Below are 20,000 nucleotides of genomic sequence, written 5' to 3' on the forward strand. Positions count from 1 at the left end.
ACAATAACTGATAAATGCAGATGGTGCAAGGAAAAGAACCGATTAACTTATTAACATACTAGAGGATTTTACAGGTTCCTTTTAGAATTGGCCAGTACATCTCTCCCTAGTTATTGTTTTTTTCCTTTTGTGACACTACACTAAATAGCCTGACAAGTTCTTTACACATTAGTTTCCTTATGTGCACAACAAAGATTTGAACGCTCCCTTTGCTTTCATCATTTTTCCCAAATATTTTTAGTTGTGATCAGACATCCCCTAAATATGACCCTGGTACAAAATATTTGGGAACAAGTGCATTTCCTGATAAGGGGGCATTGATTCTATCAATGTTGGAAGAGTAGAGTTGACTAATAGCAGTAGTGATTCCAGACAAAATGTCATCTTATAGTTGACCTCTTTTCTCCTCCAACCACTACTCCAGAATTCAATCTGGCATCTAATCTATCCCTTGTTGAACACCATTCCAAGTGTGTGTAGTTTGGTAACTTTTTGAGCAGTTTATCACTAGATTAAAGAAAGCAATTTATAGACAGACACTAATGTTCATAGTCAGTAGAATTTTTATTGCAAGTGACTGAGGGTATACCTCTAAGGAGTTATTCTTGTTTTCACCTGGGCATCTGTCTGTACATGAACCTGCTTTCATTTATTGCCCTCAGTACCCTCAGTTAGATTGGTTTATTGTTGTTTCAAGAAAAGCTGACATATGTTGTTCTAATACCATGTGGATATCAATTCAGCGAATAAGCAAAATCTTTCTTGCTTTGAGAAGGCATTAAAGGACCTTCATATATGGTTCTTATTTGAGTCTTATCTCAGGAATGATCTCAGGAAACAACCTTAGTACTGGTGAATTTTTTTAGGCTTCTTGGAAAGATGCCATTAGCCTTCAATTTACATCCATCTAACTTGTAAATTTGAAAAATGTGGAAAATATTAGAAGAAGATCCAAGTAAGTTCCAAACCACAAAATCTTAATTTGCTGCATGGTGAGTAAATTGAGATCATAAAAGTTGTGTAAATTAACAAGAAAGTAAACTAAAAAATACTACAGAGTAGAAAGTGGGAGAGCTATAGGCTTACTCATCAAAGAACACCATGCACAGTAGTACCTCGAGATACGAAAGGCTCAACTTACGAAAAACTCGAGATACGAAAGCCAATGCGAAAAATTTAACGGCTCTCCATACGAAAAGTTTTTAAGATACGAAAGGTTTTTGAAAGTCCGAGATTCGCCCGGATAACAATTTTGAAACTCGCGCCGCGCACCGCCATCTTAGTACTAGTAGACTCGCCACCATCCTCCTGCTCTCCCATTGGTTCCTGATGCTAGTCACCACCATGAAATCCTTCTCTCCTATTGGACAGCATCCCTCCCATCATGCATCTTATACATATACGTGGTGGCGTACCTATCTCGGCCTCTTCATACCAACATCTTTATCGTACGCACACGGCATTCGTTCGGTCCAACGATTTCGTTTAGCAATGTAAATTCGTTAGTGATTTCGTTGCAGTACTATTATCTATCGTGTTGTGCGAAAACTTTATTGTGTTACTTATACGTAAATTACGTACAAGATAACGTATTCATGGGTCCCAAGAAAGTTGAAATTCACGGAAAGAAGCGCATGCTCTCTTAGGAGACAAAGATGGAGGTCATCAAGAAGTATGAAGCTGGTATGTGATTGAGTGTGATCGCAAAGGAATACGGCCGCAATCCGTCGACAGTAGGCACCATCCTTAAACAGAAGGATGCCATCAAAGCAGCTACACCGTCGAAGGGCATCACTATTTTGTCCAGCAAGAGGAGCCACGTGCACGACGAGATGGAGCGGCTGCTCTTCGTCTGGATAAAAGACAAAGAAATCGCTGGCGATATGGTAACGGAGACAGCAATCGCCCATAAGGCCAGTGCTATTTTCGGCGATTTGATTGCGCAGGCGGAAGACGACGGAGGGGAAGGGACTTCAACGCAAACCCCAGAGTTCAAGGCTTCGCATGGCTGGTTTGAGAAATTCCGTAAACGGACTGGCATCCATTCGGTGGTGCGTCATGGGGAGGCTGCCAGCTCGGACATTAAAGCGGCCGAAGCATTTAAGAAAACTTTCGACGAGATGATGACCAAGGAAGGCTACAGTTCTCAGCAAGTCTTCAATTGTGATGAGACTGGCCTTTTTTTGGAAAATAATGCCTCGTCGGACGTACATCACGGAGGAAGAGAAGAAGCTACCCGGGCATAAGCCTATGAAAGACAGGCTTATGCTCGCACTTTGTTCAAACACCAGTGGGGATTGCTAAGGTGAAGCCCCTACTGGTGTATCATTCCGAGACTCCTCGAGCCTTCAAGGCCCACAAAGTGCTGAAGGAGAAGCTTCCAGTGATGTGGAGGGCTAATGCAAAAGCCTGGGTAACGAGGCTTTTGTGTTCACGGAGTGGGTAAATCTGTGTTTCGGCCCGACAGTGAAGAAATTTTTGGAAGAGAAGCGCCTCCCCCTGAAATGTCTGCTGGTGTTGGACAATGCCCCTCCCCACCCTCCTGGCCTCAAGGAAGATATCCTAGCTGAGTATTCCTTCGTCAAGATTCTTTTTCTTCCGCCCAACACCACCCCTCTCCTCCAGCCCATGGACCAGCAAGTGATAGCGAACTTTAAGAAGCTGTACACGAAACATCTTTTCAAGAGATGTTTCGACAACACCGATACCACAAACCTCACCTTGCGTCAATTTTGGAAGGAGCATTTCGACATCGTCATTTGCATCCGACTCATCGACCAACTTGCGGAGGGGTTTTTTCGAGGCGAACCTTGAATTTCTCGTGTAGGAAACTCTGGCCCGCCTGCCGTATCCGCCAAGACTTCGAGGGATTCGACGTTGGGCGCAAGCTGGTGCTAGCAAAAAGGTCAGAAACAGTTGACGATCCCGAAGACTGTTTCCCAACCCAAGATCTTGACGAGATCGTTGCACTTGGCAGTCCATGGCTGGTCGTCGACGAGACGACATCAACGACCTTCTCGAGGAGCACCAAGAGGAGCTTACGACGGATGACCTGAAGGAGTTGGAGGCCATGCAACATAACGTCGTTCAAGAAGAAGTTAACTAGGAAATGCAAATTACCAAAGCACTAGCTTACTGTAAGCAGTACTTAAAGGTGTGCAGCATCCTTTCGGCCCCTAGCTGAACCAACCTTCTAACCTCTCTGACTCCCTCTTTTCACTGCCTTAATTAAGCTCTTAGCAGTTGAAAGTACCCCAGTGCATGGTGTTATAGCATAGATATTATTCATGCATTCAAACCACCAGCCCAAACAGAATATTCTTCCTCTGAAGCAATAGGGAATCAGTACTGTTCCTTCAATAGCCTTCTTTACTAACTACCATCCACTATAAAGGAAAATTCTCTCTCTGTTCATTCACCTAAGAATCTAGAAAGCTTCAAAAGTGAATTTGGTCATGAATGAAAACTAATCATACAAAAAATAAAGGGAAAGAATTAGAAATGTAGGGTTATGTTGCAAAATAATTTTTTGCTGCTGATTTTCCTTGTTTTTCCCATCTGCTTGCTTTTGTATATTTACTGACCTCTTGGAAGCTATGTTCCCACGGTGGAATCAAGCAAAATTCATAGGCCAGGGTAATATAGCTGACCAACACAGGCCAAGGTGCCCTGATATTCTGACCTGATTCACGTGATGGTCCTATGCATTATTATTTGCAGAAATAAAAAAAGAAAAATTAGGTTTCAAATATAGTATACAAGTTGTCTTTCCTGAAACTGACTGATCCTGAATGCCAAAGACCTGTTGATAAAGATTACATACCTATAGTAGTAGTCTTCTATGTATCATAAGTTAGAAGGTTGCTGTGAAATGTTTCATCATACAAGTTTGTTTCCACAACTTCTTTTTTGTTTTAGTTTGGTTTTGTAATTGGTGTTAACTATTGCTAGTAAGTATTTAGTTGTACGTATCAGGTTGTTGTATTGTCGTTCAGTGTTGGTGTGAGTAATCCTCGTAAGTGAGCAGTCTGTTCAGGATTGTTTGTTATGAACGAAAATTACGTTGAAGATAATTTGTTTCTCTTTTCCCTCCCTTTTTTTGTTTTTTGTAATTGGTGGTTGTTATTTTCATTTATAACTTTTCTGTTGGGCCTCGTTTTCCCCCATTATTCCTTTTGCTTGAGTAATTTACTAACATAAGGCTGAAGAGAACTTTTCAAAACAAAACAAAAGACGTAGGTTATAATACGTTGCCGGAAGTAGCAGCAGGTTTGGAGGGAAGACTAAGCTTGGAAGAGGCATTGTCTCGAGTGATGTGATTTTGAGGCCCTCCCTTGGCTAAGAGTACTATTCCAAGAATATACATAGGCTAAGCCAGCCTGGAGTATTAGTCATTTTTCAGCCTTACAGCATGGCAGATAAGCCTTCTTTTATCAATTATGCTAATAATTTTATGCCATAGTCTATTAGGCCAATTTAGGTGAACCGAAACTGACGGTAAGGTACCTATACCTAAGCTTTAGGATAGCCTAGATTTAGTAAATACTTCAATTTCTATCTCTGCCAAGTTTTGTGCAATGGTTAGTTGAGTGATTATTATAAAGACTTGAAGTCCATTTATATGTATTGAATAAGGTTTACTGTATCTGCTTACAAGCGGAGGACTGAGGTCCCCATGTAAGTCAAACCAAGTTTTCAAGCTAGGCTAGGTTGAACCTACTCATGGTCCCCTAGACTAGTTTATTTAATAAAAATTCGATAGAATTGTTACTTTATTGAATTAATTAAATTTGATTTTGAAACATTGAAATATTTTCCTTTTCTGTTATAAATCAGTCTAGTATCATTTAAGTTTTAGGACAGGTTGTGTTGCTTTAATTCTTTCTTTTGCAGCTTGGGTGAGAAGAATTAGCTTTTATCCAAGTGTACAGTGTCCTGAGTTATCCTATGTCTTCTTTTAAGTAAGGCAAGTGAATATTTTTAGTATAGGCTAGGCTGCTAAGTGTTTTGTGTTATCCGAATTCAGTGCACTCGATTATTCTGAGTATAGAAACTGTGTAACTCCTATCTGTTAAATTTACAGTTCACTAACCATCATTTATCAAATTCCTACACAAGAACCTCTGTTTTGATAAAATTTCCAGATGCTTCAAGAACAAATTGCTGAAAAGGAAGCTGTAAAAGCTCAATTACAGGCAGAGAGGACTGTTGAGATGCTGTCAGAGGTAGATGAGGACAGAGAAATGAGAACTGCAAAAGAGAAGTAAGTCAAGGAATACTGCATATTTAGTCTGGTAGTCTGTACAGTATTTGCTGTTTTCTATGATTTGTTCAGTGGTGTTTCCTCCTAAGAAATGTCTACAGTACATTATTCAGGATTCTAGGAATAACAGGCCTTAATGTCTGGTGGGTGCAGACCAGTAAGTTGTTGCTTAACTTCCTAAAATTAGCTAAGTAGTAGTTACTAACTAAAATAAGACTTAACTCCACTAAGGTAGTTCCTTGTATCACTTCCCATGTGAATTGCTTGGATAGTATATTGTTTTTCACTGTATATGTTTCCTATACTCATTTTATTGCATTCACCTTTTTTATTTGTGTTTTCCTAGCATTTCATAGAATCTTTTGGCCAGAGATGTTTCCTAGGTATTGTCAAACTTTTATTGCTGATGTAATGATTGCTCGAGGGGAAAATTTGTGTTGTGGAAGGGCTTAACTAAATGGGTCTGTAAAAGATGAGCTTTGACAGGCAGGAAGAGAAGAGCAACAAGTGTGGAGATTATTAGATGTGTAAAAAGGACTGGACTCACTTGTGAGTTAAAGTGTCCTTACACAGTCCTCAGTTTGTACTTAAAAATTTGCGAATGCAAACAGCAGTGTGTTGGGGGATGTTGACAATCTCTCTCTCTCTCTCTCTCTCTCTCTCTCTCTCTCTCTCTCTCTCTCTCTCTCTCTCTCTCTCTCTCTCTTTCTGAAGGCAGGAAGGATACACTCTTTAATTTTCTTTCTTCATCTTGGTACATTCGAAGGATGTCGGGGGAAACACGAAAGTAGGCAAAATATGTATATTATCTGAGCAGTTGCATCTTGAGATAGACTTTTCAGAAGAGAGTGTTAATGTATCTGAGATAGTTGGAGGACGAAGAAGAAGTGAAGCCTTACAGAGTTATGTACAGTGTAATAGGTTACAAAACCTAACAAAAGATACGTTTGCACGAACAAACACCTCTTTTTAGGTTAAACTTACTCATCAGAGTTCTCGTGGGAGCAAAAGTAGGTTCCCAGAGCAGGAAGTGGTTTTTGTTCGCATGTTTTGTTTTGCATGTGTAGCCTTCCCGAGCATCCTGTGACTGATATATTTGGGCAATTCTTTCCTCGTCGACCTGTGACCTGATTCGGAGTTATGCTTTTACTCTAAGGAATGTATTGCATTTCTTTTTATCATGGAATTGATATACTTATTACATATCGCTCAGTCATGACAACAAAATAAGGTCAGTCTGGTCAGGAAATGCGCTTCAACAGCATGTGTGCGAGTATTATTTAAAAAATAAGATAATTCAAGATAATGATTATTCAAATAGTGAATAATTGATTAATGCATCAACAAAGAATTATGATAATGCAATCAATAATAATGATAAAGCATGGTTATAAGGTAAGTACTAATGATACATGATACATATGCTAAGAGAAAAAAATGTAGGGATATATAATAATTCTATTTTAGTGGATTTAAATCCAAAAGGTTATATATATGTTATATTGATATACTTATATAAATGCAAGTCATGAAGGTAATTAATCAATTAGAAATACTAATGCATTTCTGGTAGTTACATGACACACAAAAATTACATGTATTAGCATAAGGTTATAAGAACTAAAATTAATGGTACCTTGTGAGAGATCAATATAAGGCCTATATATGTAGTGATTAAAGATAAATGTGATTAAAGTTACATGTACACTTTGATATATGTTCCTGGTGCTTGCAAATGCACTGCTATGTTGATTCATTGTTTAAATTATATATACTTCAGGTAGGTGCGTGCTATTAGATTATCATTTTGATAGAATGATACAGGGAATGCATTGTTAATGAGCCTCTCTACCTTACAAACTAACCATAATTCTGATCCACTTTTCACACACATCCCAGTTCCAAAACAAATCAGCAACTATGTGAAGTGGCCAAATTCATACGACGAGGAAGTCCCAGTTCTTCAGGACATAGGGAAGATTGTCTTGGCGAGCTATGACGTTCTGTTTGTGGGCTTCCTTTGTGCTCCTTACCCTGTGCCAAGCGAATACGTTCACAGTGATTGTAATTGCCACTGTCAACAAGACTATGGCTAGCAGTGCGTAGTATCTAAGTTCCTCATTAGGAGTGTAAGCGGGGTGGACCAGATTCATAGTAGCTAAATGCCTCGGCTGCTTGGCTACATTGCGGTTACAGGGCAGGGGAAGTTCTGCGATGTGGGTGGTGTCCCATGTCATATTAGTGAGATAGGACTTCTCCCAGATGATTGTGCTTATCCCGTGGACGGTGTAGTTGGCCATTGCTCCACTGCAGCCATCGGTAGCAATGAAGAGATGAGATTCCGTAGCTGATCCATTTGGGCAGGAGACTCAAAATTTCTCTAGGGAGAATCTCAGCCAGGTTCTATTGTTCAGCCTGTGAGCGAACTTATACTTGTCATAAGGATACAGGTGATCCAAGCAGTGTTCTCACGTATGGGGCAAAGTTCCATTGAATGCTAGATCTAACTCATATGAATCCTTGGAAATATTCCAGAATTCAAAGGAGTCAGCCATGCAAACCTTTTTATCCATGGCTGTGTAGCAATTAGCGAACGATTCTAGGTCGCTGATGACCGTAAAAGTTTCCTTATTAGGGGAAATTAATACATAGCCAGACAGATTCAATATTACTGGTAATAAGCTATTTGACATGTAAGTAGGAAATGGAATTACTTTATAGGATTCCCATGCATCAGAAGGATCAAAAGGGATATTAATCATGATTCTATAATGTTCTACACTAACTGAGATTAGGCTATAATAGAACTCAATCTTATGTGCTTCTAACTAAGGAATATAACTTGAGTTTGTCATGCACATTCTCTATGGTTAATGTTAAGTCTTTGATAGGTAACAAGTGCGGCAACATGACTTCTTTGGTTGTGAGGGTTATTGCTTCCACATGATCTTTGGATTTTTTAATGAAATGAGAAATCTTAGTATATATATGATCCATCTTCGTATTGTAATATGCTAAAGTTGCGAGCAAAGATTGCACGTCTTGGATATGATTTAAGCTACTAACATCATAAGCTCGTTAATTGATTCTAGTTGTTTACGAAGTTCAGAAAAAATTAATTCATGTTCGTGCTGTAATATTTCAGTTCTCTTATTCTGATCGTTAATTTAAAGACGATTAGAGATACTTAAACCTAAGCCTGCTACAGAACCGAATATAAAGGGGTTGTGTCTTTCTACACTGGTGTGGGGAACGGTCCACATGAGGTCTCGTGCTAAACACACTGTTTCAGCTGTCTTATTCTGCAAATCAAAGGACATTAACTCAGCGATACCCAAGGTATGAGCAAGTAGGTGTTCATCGCTTGAGGGAAAGTAGGTTCTTTGCAGTTGATTCAGTGACTCAGCAAATCAAGATAAGTTGGATTTCAAATGGATAACATCATTTTCTGGCAAGAAAATAGCTTGCATATCAACTTCTAATACAATGTTACTTGACGTAAGGAAGAGATCTTCGGTTCTTTCAATGATTGAGCCATGATTAAACTGAATACTTTTTGTTTTGGAACCAGTCCCACATGAGAAAAATGCCTGAAAAATCAGTACCAATACAAACAAGACAAGCTGCATGTTGGAACCTGCAAATAGCCAATTATATGTAATTAATAATGTTTAAAATTAACCATCACATGGAATAAAATGGTATACAGATAAAAATGCTCTATAATAAGATATATTTTCACACAAGTTTTGTATATTCAAGGTTATCATAATTTTATTTTATATTATATATATATTATATATATATATATATATTATATATATATAATAATATATATATATATATATATATATATATATATTCCTTTCTTTCTTCCCATACAACCCTTAAAAGATTAACATCGGACTTGTGATATAGGAACGGTCCTGAGATCAGTAGGTTTATCTACGCTCTGAACTTTCACCCTATTTGCTGTTAGCAGTTCAAGGATGATAAATGGTCCTTCGAATTTAGGCGTTAGTTTATAGTTCAGACCCTTACATACGTATATTTGTATATAGATTAGATCACCTACTGCATATGGTTTTGTTTGTTTGGCAGTTTTATTGTGATTATTTTTCATGATTATTTGAGCTTCTTCAAAATTCTTACTAAGTATATTGAACCTGCTTACACTAGCATTCATGATATCCTTTAAAGGATTGGATAAATTGTTTGTGGGTGTAAGAATGTAAAAGGGGGTCCTAGTGGGTGTGCCGTATAGTGCTTCATGTGGCGACATTTTGATAGAAGTGTGGTAGCTGTGGTTAAGAGTGCTTAAGACTGCAGGGATTGAGATATCCCAATTGGGGTTCATACCCCCTAGTGTGATCCGTAGGACATTTAACACTTTCCTATTCAACCATTCTACTAACCCATTCGATTCAGGGTGATAAATCATGGTATTGATTTTCTTTATGCCTAGGAATTTGCACAAGGAGTTATGAAAGTGGTTATTGAATTCTCCATCAGAGTTGGAGATTATCATGTGTCCAATTCTGTTTACAAATACAACATTCATAAAATTTTCTTGTGCATTCAATTGCAGTTTTGTTTTTCAAAGGTATTCATTCTGTGTATCTGGTCAAGGCATCAATTAACACTAAGAGGTGCTGATTTCCTCTGTCAGACTTGTAAAACCCTGTTAATAAATCTAAGTGTACCCGTTCAAAAGGTTTGTTTGGCACGGGGTAGGCTCCAAGGCTGACAGGTGTATTAGTGTGCCCTTTGTTTTCATGGCAAGTGTGACAATTGTTTATATGTTTCTTTATATCTGCAATCATCGTAGACCAGTAGAATTATGATTTTGCTTTCTGTGATATGATAGAGAACCCAGGATGACTGTGTAGGTGGTTGTAATGCAACCAATTTAGGACAGTCGGTATAAGAGAGATTGGTACTACAGTGGACCCCCCGTATTCGCGTTCTCCAGATTCGCGGACTCACACATTCGCGGATTTCTCTGGGGAACGTTTCCCCGCATTATTCGCGGAAAATTCGCTCATTCGCGGTATTTTTCTATGATAAATATCCACAAATTCCTGGTTTTTTTGATGAATTTCATCATAAAATGCACTTTTTGTGATAAAACTATTAAAAAAACCAAGTATGAAAATTTGTAGTGGGTTTTTCTTGAGTTTTAACTAACAAAATAGGCTGTTTTTAGCATTTTCATAGGGGTTCCAAACATTCGCCGGTTCTAACTATTCACGGGGGGGGGGGGGGGGGGGGGGGGGGGAGGGGGGGGGGGGGGTATAGGGGGGGGGGGGTGCTGGTCTGGTACGCATCCCCCCGCGAATACTGGGGGACCACTGTACTACATGGTCGTTGGTCGCCTGCGGTGTACTTCGGGTTTTCCACGTCACGGATCTACACAGAATATTATCCTTGATTATGTAATTCTGTTGCAAATATTATAAGTTTTGTTCATGACACTTACCTGCCAGATATATATATATATAGCTGTATTCTCTGAAGTCCGACAGAATTTCAAAACTCCCGGCACACGCAGTGGTCGGCCAGGTGGTTAGTACCCATTCCCGCCGCTGGGAGGCGGGTATCAGGAACCATTCCCATTTTCTATTCAGATTTTCTCTGTCGCCAGTACTGTAAACAACTGTTTCCAGTACCTCCGCCTAGGATTTTGAAAACTTCTTTTGCCTTGAGTATCCTGATTGTCTTTTGGTTTTTTGACTGGATTGTTGGCTTGGCATATGCGATTGTGGTTTGAATTTGGATTTTGGCTTTGACTTTTCTTTGATTAAGATGTCTGGAACTAGTTCTACTAGTTTCAGGGTGTGTAGTGTGCAAGATTGTAAGGTGAGGCTACCGAAAGCTTCAGTAGATCCTCACACTGTATGCACGAGATGTAGAGGGCATGTTTGTTTAATGAATGATAGATGTAAGGAGTGCGGGAGTTTAAATGATAAGGATTGGAAGATTTATGATTCTTACGTACGAAAGCTTGAACGTGATAGAATCAGGAGGTCTTCCTCCAGGAGTGCTTCTGTTAAAAGTCAGGGTAGTAATTTACCTCAGTCTAACCTAACTGTAGATGTTGTTGCACCTAATCCTGTAATATTGCCCCCGGGCAAGGAAGTGGTATCTACAGAAGGGAATGCCCTTGTTATAATTATGGAATCGATGCGGACCCTAGAATCGAAAGTGCTCTCGCTCCAATCAAACGTGAAGTGTAGTGATAGTGTCAGTGCCCCTAGTGTTGTGGAAGGGGCGTCAGATCAGTCCCATTTCGCCTCTAGGCCTAGACCTCTGTCTGACTCCCAGGACCTAGGGAATGGACAAGTCGAAAGCCGAAGGAGGGTTACGGGAACTAACCACCGGTCTGGCGTCCCTTCGGCAGGACCTGTAGACGCATCCCAGGCTGCCAAAGATCGTGCACGGGCACGAATTCTGAGAGAGTGCTTTTCGTCCTCCGAGGCGTCTTCCCCTCACTGGGATTGGAGTTCTTGGAGGGCCTCTCAAGGTGAGAGCGGTAAAGACGCAAGATGTCGCACAGGCGGCTGTCGTCTTTCCCGCTCTCTTCTCGACCTGCACTTTTGTCCTCTCCTGAACATTTCGAGGACATTACTCCACAGAAGAGATTCAAGATGTCTTCAGAAGAGGACGCTTTTGAGTACTCAGATTGTCCTGAGTTTATTCCTGAGAGAAAGGAGAGGGCGTCCCCTCATCCATCGTCTTCTCACAGGATGAGTCCTTCTCCTGACCGTGGATCCTCTCCGTCCAAGGAGAGACTTGTAGCTTTGCGTCAACAATTGACTTCGTTTTTCGCAAGAAGAAAGGAAGAACCCCGTCGGAGAAAGGATCTTTGGTTACCTGTTAAGAAATCCAAGCAGTCTCCTTTGTCTTCTCCTCGTTCTTCGACCTCCCCTACTTCGTCGCCTTCTAGAGGACGTCAACTCAACCGGGAACGCAAAAGCGTTCCCTGTGAGAAAGTTTCTAGAAGAGATGAAAGTGACAGAGGCGCTAGATGTCGCACAGGCGGCCGTCGCCTTTGTAAGGAGGTCGAGAACCTTCAGAAGACTCGTCATGACGACGTTCGTCGGTTCTCGGAGGAGGACCCTCGAGCACTTCAATATTGGCGCGAGGCTAACCAACGTCGGGGATCTTTTCTGGACGCTTCTCGAGAATTGGAAATCTTTCCTCGAGACGTACTCCAAGATGATTTTAAACGTAAAAGATCTCGAGACTATCGTGACTTTTGACGTCCGATTTACGATCGATGTTCTCCGTATCATGACCGTCCTTCAATTCAAGATTTTTACCAGGAAGACGCGGGACGTCATTCTCATCGGGACGCTCGACAGAAAACTCGCGAAGTTGCCTTTGCAGGCGCTCGACTCCCCTTACGTCTGGACGCTCTTCAGGACGGTAATAAGGATGCTTTGGATAACGCTAAGCGTCCTACACATCAGGACACCCAATTGGATACTGAACATAATGCTATTCAAGATAGGCGCTCTGCTCTTCAAGACGCTTTTCAGCAGAAGGATGCTACGCAGGGAGTTTCTTTACAGGAAACTTATAAGGACTCGAAGGTGACAACGAAACAGAAGCGAATTTCCTCGTCTATCCCTCCTTCAGAGAGAGGCTCCCTTTTACGAACGGGACCTCGAGGTTTAGTTACTTCCCGGGCTTCAGAGGACCCTTCTGCTATTCCCAGGGAAGAAGGAGAGTCTTCAAGTGAATCTCGCCCTGCCGATGAAGAAGAGCCTTCAGAGTCATCATCGTCAGATTATAAAACGTTGACTCGCCTTCTGAAAGACTTGTTCTCTGACAAGTTTCAGGCTCCAGTCCCTCTCTCTCCGCCGTCTCAACTGACCTCTTCGAAGACAAGGAAGGCACCTGGCTTTGTTAAAATAGCCATGTCACTCTCTACTAAAAGAGCATTTAAGAGAATGCATGATTGGATGGAATCCAGAAAGACTAAGGGCAAGACTTCCTTTGCACTACCACCAGCGAAACTAAGCGGAAGAGCTGGAATCTGGTACGAGACCGGAGAAGAAGCAGGATTGAGGCTTCCTTCTTCTGCTCAAGGAGATTTCTCCAATCTAGTTGATGCGCCGAGGAGATCTTACCTGTCATTGGCTAAAGTGGCATGGACAATGTCAGAAATGGATCACCACCTTAAAGGCATTTACAAGACGGAAGTTTTTAACTTCTTGGACTGGTGCTTGGGTGCTCTAGCCTGCAGTCTAGGAGCCCGGACTCTATTTCCTTAGAAGAATTATCAAGTGTCCTGTCGTGCATGGATAAGGCAGTGAGGGATGGTTCCGACGAACTGGCATCCCACTTCGCTACTGGGATCCTGAAGAAACGTGCACTGTACTGTAGTTTTGTCGCTAAGTCAGTGTTTCCTGCACAGAAGGCGGAATTATTATTCACCCCCTTTTCTTCTCATATCTTCCCTCAAAACATGGTGAAAGATTTGTCTGTGAACCTTCAAGAGAAAGCTACACAGGACCTTATGTCTCAGTCATCCAGACGTCCTGCGGCTCAATCTTCTACCCGAGTCGATCAAGCGCCTAAGAAGAAGTTTCAGTCCTTTCGTGGCAGAGCTCCCTCTAGAGCTACCTCTAGAGGAAGGGGCTTCACGAGAGGTAAGACTCCCTCACAACCTAGAGGAAAGACTCCCTCAAAACCTAGAGGAAAGAAATGACGTCTCTGCCCTTCAGACACCGGTCGGAGCGAGACTTTCGTTATTCGCAGAGGCTTGGAGAGTAAGAGGGACGGACACCTGGTCCCTCGAGATAATCGAGAGAGGCTACAAGATTCCTTTCCTCTCTGTTCTTCCTTTGAGTGCGAAGCCCATAGACCTGTCGCCGTCTTACCAACCGCCAAGGCAACAGATCCTGCTCGATCTCCTCGATCAAATGTTAGAAAAGAGAGTCGTAGAACGGGTTCTATTATTGGATTCCCCAGGCTTCTACAACAGGTTATTCCTGGTTCTGAAGCAGTCTGGGGGATGGAGACCTGTCCTGGACGTCAGCAGGCTGAACCTTTTCGTAAGAAAAGAGAAATTCAAGATGGAAACGTCTCAGTCTGTTATGGGAGCCTTAAGACCAGGGGACTGGATGGTGTCTTTGGACCTCCAAGACGCATATTTCCATGTCCCGATCCATCCTCGGTCCAGGAAGTTCCTGAGGTTTGTGTTGAAGGGACAGGTCTTCCAGTTCAGAGCTCTCTGCTTCGGCCTAAGTACGGCTCCTATGGTCTTCACACTTCTCATGAGGAACGTAGCGAAGTGGCTTCATCTCTCGAAGATAAGAGTTTCACTCTACCTAGACGATTGGCTCATCAGGTCGTCGTCGGAGGCAAGGTGTTTGGAGGACCTTCATACGACGTTGCAGCTGACGAAGGCCCTGGGCCTTTTAGTCAACTTTGAAAAGTCCCATCTGACCCCTACACAGTCCATCGTGTATCTGGGGATTCAAATGGATTCAGCGGCTTTTCGAGCTTTTCCATCTCTAGAACGTCGGCAGAAATGCTTAGAAAAAGTGTCAGCCTTCTTAGGGAAGGAGACATGCTCGGCGAAGGAATGGATGAGTCTGCTGGGGACCATTTCTTCACTGGAGAAGTTTGTTTCCCTGGGAAAGTTGCACCTCAGGCCGCTCCAGTTTTTCCTGTCAGAAAACTGGGAAAACAAAGAAAATTTAGAAGAGACTTTGACAATATCGCAGTCGGTCAAGGACCACCTGAAGTGGTGGCTTGACCCAGTCAAACTTTCGGAAGGATTGTCCCTCGATCTGCAGAGCCCCGACCTAGTGTTGTTCTCAGACGCGTCCATGACGGGCTGGGGAGCAACACTGGGGAAGAAGGAAGTGTCAGGCCTCTGGAGAGGGGAGCAGAGGGCTTGGCACATAAACCTCAAAGAACTGGAGGCAATTCGGTTGGTTCTTCAATTCTTCGAGGGACAACTTATGGGCCGAATTGTTCAGATCAATTCAGACAACACCACGGCTCTTGCTTATATCAAGAAGCAGGGGGAAACGCACTCTCGATCCCTGTTCAAGATATCGAGAGAGATCCTGCTTTGGGCGAAAGAGAGAAACATAATGATATTGAGAAGATTCATTTCAAGGGTCCAAAACGTCCGTGCGGACCTTCTCAGCCGTTGAAATCAACTGCTTGCAACAGAATGGACTCTACATCTAGAGGTCTGCCAGGAGTTGTGGAGACTTTGGGGACGCCCATTAGTGGATCTATTCGCGACATCGAATACGAAGAGGCTTCCTGTTTACTGCTCCCCTGTTCTAGACCCAGGAGCTGTAGCTATAAACACCATTCTATGGGACTGGACTGGGATGGACGTCTACGCCTTTCCACCATTCAAACTCCTGGGAGAAGTGATCAGGAAGTTCGCAGCGTCGGAAGGAGTGAGAATGACCCTGATAGCCCCATTTTGGCCTTCAAGCGATTTGTTCACGGAGGTCATGTCCTTTCTGGTCGACTTCCCAAGGACTCTACCAGAAAGAATCTATCTACTCGGACAGCCCCACTTCGAGAAGTATCACAGAAACCTCTCCGCTCTGAGTCTGACTGCATTAAGACTATCGAAAAGTTGGCCAGAGCGAGAGGATTTTCAAGAGCGGTGGCAAGAGCTATTGCCGACGCTAGAAGAGCTTCCTCTCGAGCTGTTTTCCAGTCGAAATCGGCTGTCTTTAGGAGATGGTGTAGATGGAAAGGCATTTCCTCCTCCAAGACCTCTGTGAACCAGATCGCTGATTTCCTCCTTCATCTAAGGAATGTGGATAAGCTTGCGGTCCCAACGATCAGAGGGTACAAAAGCATGTTAGCAACTGTTTTCCGGCACAGAGGTCTAGACTTGACCAACAATAGGGATCTTCACGATCTTTTGAGGTCCTTTGAAACAGCAAAAATACCGCAACTTAAGACTCCGTCTTGGAACTTGGATATAGTTCTGAAATTTTTAATGTCAGGTCCTTTCGAACCTTTGCATGCTGCCTCTTTAAAGGACTTAACAAGAAAGGCTGTTTTCCTAACCGCTCTAGCCATGGCAAAGAGGGTTAGTGAGATACAAGCCATTAGTAAGCATGTGGGTTTCAGAGGACACGATGCAGTGTGTTCCCTGAGTCCTTCCTTTCTGGCAAAGAACGAAAATCCTTCCAACCCTTGGCCCAAGACCTTTGATATCAAGGGGTTAACGGAGATCGTGGGACGAGAACCAGAGAGAGTCATGTGCCCTGTCAGGCCTCTCAAATTTTATCTGGAAAGAACCAAGCAATGTAGAGGCCCGTCGGACAGTCTGTGGTGTTCCGTAAAAAGGCCAGACTTACCAATGTCGAAGAACGCCATGGCGTTCTTTTTAAGAAGCACCATCAGGGAGGCCCATTCTTCATGTTCAGATGGTGATCTTAAACTTCTGAAGGTTAATGCTCACGAGGTTAGAGCTGTAGCAACTTCGGTGGCATTTCAGAGGAATATGGCACTCAGTGACATACTGAGTGCCACATTTTGGCGAAGCAACTCTGTGTTCGCTTCACACTACCTCAGGGATGTGAAGACGGCATATGAGAACTGCTGCTCGCTTGGACCATACATTGCCGCAGACACAATCTTGGGGGCGGAAAGCAGCACGAATCCTATCTTATAGAAAATGGATAGGTGTGCTTTTAATTTATGGTAATGGTTTTATGGTTGTAGGCTCGGCCGCTTAAGGCGAACTTCCCTTTCTTTAGCCTAAAAAGTTTAGGGGATTAACTTTCGCTAGGCTAGGTCAGGTGGTGGTTTTATGCTTCGTTGCCCTCAGAGTATGGTCAATATGGTCTAGTCGCATTGTGGTCACGCTCCCGTTGACAGATCATCTAGAAATCACCAGCTATACAGGTCACTACCTTGCTGGAGACTAGTAAAGTAAAGGCAGACTTGGGTGACAGTAATCACGAAGTCAGCTATGCTAACAGGTAAGGAACCAAGATGTCAGTCATCTGCATGTAATTTGTTTCCAAAATCATTCTATTCTGTCCCTTCCCACCTCCAATGGTGGGATTCAGCTATATATATATATCTGGCAGGTAAGTGTCATGAACAAAATGATATTGTTATGAAACAATAAAGTTTGTTCATACTTACCTGGCAGATATATATATAATCAAGTACCCACCCACCTCCCCTCAGGGGACAGTGGCACTAGAAAATATGAATAGAAAATGGGAATGGTTCCTGATACCCGCCTCCCAGCGGCGGGAATGGGTACTAACCACCTGGCCGACCACTGCGTGTGCCGGGAGTTTCGAAATTCTGTCTGACCTCAGAGAATACAGCTATATATATATATATATCTGCCAGGTAAGTATGAACAAACTTTATTGTATCATAACAATATCATATTTTTTTTCTTTAGGATTTCTGTTCAAAACATCTATTATTTTACTTAACTGAGGGTCTTTCCTTTGTTCAGTCTGTACCAGTTCAGTGAATTTTCTTGTTCGAACGCTATTTTAACGGTTTGTACGGGTGTTTCAATATCTTCTAATTCAGCTAATGGTTCTGAGCATGTTGATGCTGGGTTGCGGGATAATGCGTCAGCGATGATCTTTGCTTTCCCAGGTAATAATCCTATCTTCGCACCAAAGTCCTGAATGATCATATGCCACCAAGTTCTTTTGGGCCTGTGATCAAAGCCTTTGAAGAAGTCGGTGAGGGGCTTATGGTGAGTAAGGACTTTACCAGGATAACCATAGATTTTGAATTTGAAATGTACTAATGAATTAATGATAGCTAGCCCTTCCTTGTCTATTTCTGTGTATTTACTTTCAGAAGCCTTCAGTTTATGTGAATAAAAAGCTATCGGGAAAAGCTGTTTATCATATTGCTGAAGTAGTACCCCTTCTACCCCCTGATCTGAGGCGTCAGTTGCGATAAAGAATTCCTTACTGAAATCAGGAAATTTTAAGATAGGCGAGCTGCACAATTTCTCTTTCAAGGTATCAAACGCCTGTTGGTGTGTTTCAGACCATATAAAATCTGCTCCTTTCTTCGTAAGATCAGTTACAGGAGCTGCGATTAGTGAGTAGTTGCGCACAAAGCGCCTATAGTAACCCGAACACCCTAGAAATTTTTGTACGCCCTTAACGTTAGTAGGTACCGGAAAGTTAAGGATAGCCGACACCCTATCGTGGACCACTTTAAGACCTTGACAAGATACTGTAAAGTCTAAATAGGCTTGTTCAATCTTGAAGAACTCGCACTTGGAAATTTTTACTCTTAAATTGTGTTGTCTTAATCTCTGGGGAACCAGTTCAAGTTTATGCAAGTGCTCTTCTAAGGTATTAGAAAAAATTACAAGATCATCCATATAGGCATGAAGAATTTCACCTAGCAAGTCACCAAACACTATATTAATAATTCTGGTAAATGTGATTGGGGCGCAACATAAGCCAAAAGGCATACGCAAAAATTCATAGTGCCCCCTGGATGTGCTAAGGGCAGTGTAAGGTGTGCTTTCTTTATCTAAGGGTATCTGGTGAAATCCTTTGAGTAAATCCAACGAAGTGAAGAACTGATTCTGACCTAACAGGGATAAGATATCGTCGGTACATGGCACCGGAAAATGATCAGGAATCATTTCCTCGTTTAAGCGATGGAAATCTACATAAATTTCCCAAGTTCGATCATTTTATGGCACAACAATTAAAGTTGTAAGGACTGTTTGACTTCCTAATAACCCCTTCTTCTAACATTTTATCTACTTCTTCATTGATTTCGTTTTGAAATTTCATAGGAAGACGGTAAGAGGGTACATAAATAACTATTCTTGTCCTTTAACCGTATGTGGTGTTCAGAGACACCTGTTTTTCCTAGAGATCCCTCGCTATCGGAAGAGACATAGTGATATTTAGACAAAAGTTCAAAAAATTTCTGTCTGATCCCCTTATCTTGGATATCTGCATCGATTTTGCTTTTGATTGATTGTAAGAGGGACTCATCGGCAGTGGGTTGAGCGGGATTAATTTCAGCGATGGTAAGAATGCGGTATTTATACACTTCAATATTTAAGATATGCTGATTTTGTTTGATTACTAAATCAGTATTCAAGTGGTTACAGACTTCAATATTGACCTGATGCTGAGACAACAATGTGCAATGCTTGTGTTACGGAAAGTCTTAATTTTCAGAGTGTCTGGAAGAATTAAGCTTTCTGATCCTGGGAAAGTTTTCCTAAAGCGCACTGAGAGATACAAGGGTGTATTCGGTTCGAGAGATTGCGTGTAGGTTGCCAGTACGGGTTTACGAGAATTATGTTGGGTGGCCTGGATAATATCATGGTTCATGAGACAAGTAATTGGTTCTTCAATGTACGTTACTGTTTGGCTGTCTGTCACCTTTTTGTCCAAAATGGATTTTAATGTGTTTGAAGATTTGAAGAATTTCCCTTTGATAAACACGCCATTCTTTGCAGGAGTTAGAACAATGTTTTTAATGCACATAGATGGATATCCTACAATTACAACTGGATACATATTAATGTTGTGCAACTATAAAGGTATCAGTAAGCGTATGCTTACCCACCTTTAACTGAACCTGATTTACACCTACGACACTTAGTTCATGATTTTCGATGCCCGATAGGCGGACTTCGGACTTCTTAATAGGGAAGTTTGAAAACAACAAGTGCTGAGTCCTTAGGTCCATTATGTTACGTGGACTACCGGAATAA

The 20,000-nt window shown here is 41.9% G+C and overlaps 1 protein-coding gene across 3 annotated transcripts in view; it reads left to right on the forward strand.

Moving 5' to 3' along the window:
• LOC135196922 (meiosis-specific nuclear structural protein 1-like) overlaps positions 1–20,000 on the forward strand; it is a 508,419-nt gene that overhangs the window by 163,236 nt on the left and 325,183 nt on the right. For all 3 annotated transcript variants that reach the window (XM_064223758.1, XM_064223759.1, XM_064223757.1), the window contains exon 4: positions 5,145–5,263. In XM_064223758.1, coding sequence (XP_064079828.1) covers positions 5,145–5,263 — 119 coding nt within the window. The remainder of the gene's footprint in view (positions 1–5,144; positions 5,264–20,000) is intronic.

Source organism: Macrobrachium nipponense, chromosome 18, assembly GCF_015104395.2.
Source record: "Macrobrachium nipponense isolate FS-2020 chromosome 18, ASM1510439v2, whole genome shotgun sequence".
Lineage (NCBI taxonomy): Eukaryota > Metazoa > Arthropoda > Malacostraca > Decapoda > Palaemonidae > Macrobrachium > Macrobrachium nipponense.